The sequence below is a fragment of the Nematolebias whitei genome, chromosome 12, assembly GCF_014905685.2.
Source record: "Nematolebias whitei isolate Nwh7 chromosome 12, NemWhi1, whole genome shotgun sequence".
NCBI classification, from domain to species: Eukaryota; Metazoa; Chordata; class Actinopteri; order Cyprinodontiformes; family Rivulidae; genus Nematolebias; species Nematolebias whitei.
This window is the reverse complement of record NC_056509.1, coordinates 32,921,646-32,924,397: the sequence shown is the minus strand read 5'-3', so window position 1 is coordinate 32,924,397 and position 2,752 is coordinate 32,921,646. Positions and strand designations below refer to the sequence as shown.

Below are 2,752 nucleotides of genomic sequence, written 5' to 3'. Positions count from 1 at the left end.
GATAGATAGATAGATAGATAGATAGATAGATAGATAGATAGATAGATAGATAGATAGATAGATAGATAGATAGATAGATAGATAGATAGATAGATAGATAGATAGATAGATAAACATGTCCTCTGCTCAGGTCTTAATAAGTGAGAAAGAGTCCACTGGTTTGGATGATGTTGTAACCATGGCAACAAGGTAAACAGAGTTTTATTTTATTTATTTATTTTAGCAGAAAAAAGACAGTGAATGTATTTTTAATTACTTCTGAGAGGCTCTTTTAATTAGATGTTCTGTCTTCTTTAAGGCTTCACCAACCATGTCCTCTAGGGTTGAAGGAGAATTGTGACACCTGCTGGATGTTTGATAAAGGTTTTCTGATGAGTTGTTTGGGGCGTTTGGCTGCATGTGGTCTGAAAGCATGAATTTATAGTTTCAGACACTGATCAAATCAGTCTCCATACTTCTGAGTCACTGTAAGGTTGAAGCTCCTCACATGTCTAAATTAATTTTCTTGTAATACTCTGTTGATCTTAAATTTGATAAAAAGAAAGGAGACCCTTGAAATAATGGGGTGGGGAGAGCAAATAAAACACAAATAAAACTAAAACAATTACGATTGCAAAACTATTCTGGCAAAACGTTTGTCTATTAAAAAAAGATGATCCCCAGATGAGCAATCTTTTTTTGTTTCCTTCAGTGAGAGAGAAGTCTTTGTTTCCTCTGAGAGTGGAGAAGGAAGCAAAGAGGCTGATTGAAAAATAAGTTCATTTCCAGTCCTGGTCGATGGAAGACAGCCTCATCAAATGTCAAGGGAAATTAAAATACGCGGGCTGCAGCCCCCCTGACCTCTGCTGATTTATTTCTTTACAGTCCTCGTTTCATTTCAGGGCTGAAGGCCTGAATCATCCGGAGAAAGAGAAAGACTTCTCAATTAACTAATTATGTGTGAGCGGGGATCAGCTGCTAATATGAGAGGAAAAGTCAGGATGATGCTGGTGATCATCGACTGATGATATGCTGCTGTAGTCATCATGATAAATAATAAATAATAAATAATAAAATAACAGAAACTCAGGAAGCAAAATGGCTTCAAATACAGATTTTTTTTCTTGATTCCTTATGAAAACTTTTTTTTTCCTTCTTCTTTAGGATAACACACACACACACCTGTATTCTGTCCTCTGGCAGCTCGGTCTTCATGGACAGCATCTCTCTGGTGTAAACATCTGGATAGTGAGCTTCATTGAAAGCTTTCTCCAGTTCCTCCAGCTGATAGGACGTGAAAATGGTTCTTCAGATGAAATCACACCAAAAATAGAAAGAATGAATGTGAGTTATTATTTATTTATTGTGTATTAAAACACCATACTAATTAAATTAATAAGCTTTTCTTAAAATGACATAATTTTGCTCCTGATTCTCTTTTATTTTTTTCTGTAAATCCAATAACAAAGATCTAACAATGTTCTTGTTTCAAAAATTACATTTGGACACTTTACCATCAGAAAATTGACCATCATAAAGTCCATCATTTGTAATAATAATAATAATAATAATAATAATAATAATAATAATAATAATAATAATTACCTGTGTCGTCTTTTCTTTCTTTTCTTGCTCATTGATGAGAACTTTGGATCTCCGGAGGAGCTCAGATCATCAGAGTCTGTCAGAAAACAAACCTTCATTTAGCTGCCTGTCCAATAAAGTTAAAGTAAAATAAAATACAACGTTGATTTTCTTTATTTGGATTGAAGAGCCTTTTCTATTCTTTAAATTTTGTTTTTGTCATTTTGTCATTTTGTCATTTTTATAAATAGTTGTTTTTTTACATCATTCGTTTCAGATTTTCATCTGTAGAATATATAAAAATTTGAATTTAATACAACACACTGAATATTGTTTTTAACTTAATTAATTTATTCGTTTGCAATTTTAGAGTTCTTAAGCATGAACTATTATTATTATTTGACCTTTAAAACATTTCCTTGTAAAACAGTAAACGTGTTTTCTGTTTTCCTTCTTATTAAAATAATTGAGCAGAGAATGTGAACAACTCTCTGATGGAGATTTCAGATGAGCTTTAAGTTTTATTTTACTGATCTGATGAGATGTCAGAGCCTCACCGGAGCTGGCCCCGGACTGTTGCGCCTCCACGCGCGGCTCCCTGTGCGCCGCTCTGTGCAGCGGCTGCAGGTGCGCACTGTGCGCCTCCGACAGAACCTCCAGAAAAGCGGGCTGACCGTAAAACGGGTGGAACCCATCCGGACTCAGTAAACCCATCCCGTGTCCGAGGGCCGCCCTGGCCGTGAGGATGTGCGCTCTGGGCGGCAGGGCCTCCAGGGGCCTCCTCGGAGGGGCCGCCGGCGGCTCCTTGTTGAGGCCGAGCAGTTCCTGGATCCCAAAGCCGGTTCGGCGCTGCGCCGCGGGCCCAGTCTTCCAGAGCGGGGCCTTCCCGCTGCTTTGCGCTGTTTTCTGCTCGTTCTCATTGTCTGAAAACACAAGTTCCTCTTTCCCCGTCATGATGGTGAGATGAGTGTCCGCGCGCACACAGCAGCGCGATGATGTCTCGTTATCTCAGCTGCGCTTTTTAATCTCGCAGGCAAGAGGCGGGACTAAATGAGAGAGACTGCAGGTTCCTGCAACTCAACTGACAACAAGGTTCCTGCAGCTGCTACAGCTGACAACAAGGTTCCTACAGCTGCTGACAACAAGGTTCCTGCAGCTGCTACAGCTGACAACAAGGTTCCTGCAGCTC

The 2,752-nt window shown here is 39.3% G+C and overlaps 1 protein-coding gene across 1 annotated transcript in view; it reads right to left on the bottom strand.

Annotated features, from left to right (window-relative positions):
* The window catches only part of LOC119418190 (visual system homeobox 2), a 4,683-nt gene extending 2,143 nt beyond the window's left edge, over positions 1–2,540 (bottom strand). The window contains exons 1-3 of the mRNA XM_037685446.1: positions 2,121–2,540; positions 1,585–1,660; positions 1,162–1,285 (exon numbers count right to left, since the gene is read on the bottom strand). Of these exons, the coding sequence (XP_037541374.1) occupies positions 1,162–1,285; positions 1,585–1,660; positions 2,121–2,517 (597 nt within the window). The 5' untranslated portion in view covers positions 2,518–2,540. The remainder of the gene's footprint in view (positions 1–1,161; positions 1,286–1,584; positions 1,661–2,120) is intronic.
* Between the last annotated feature and the right edge of the window lie 212 nt (positions 2,541–2,752).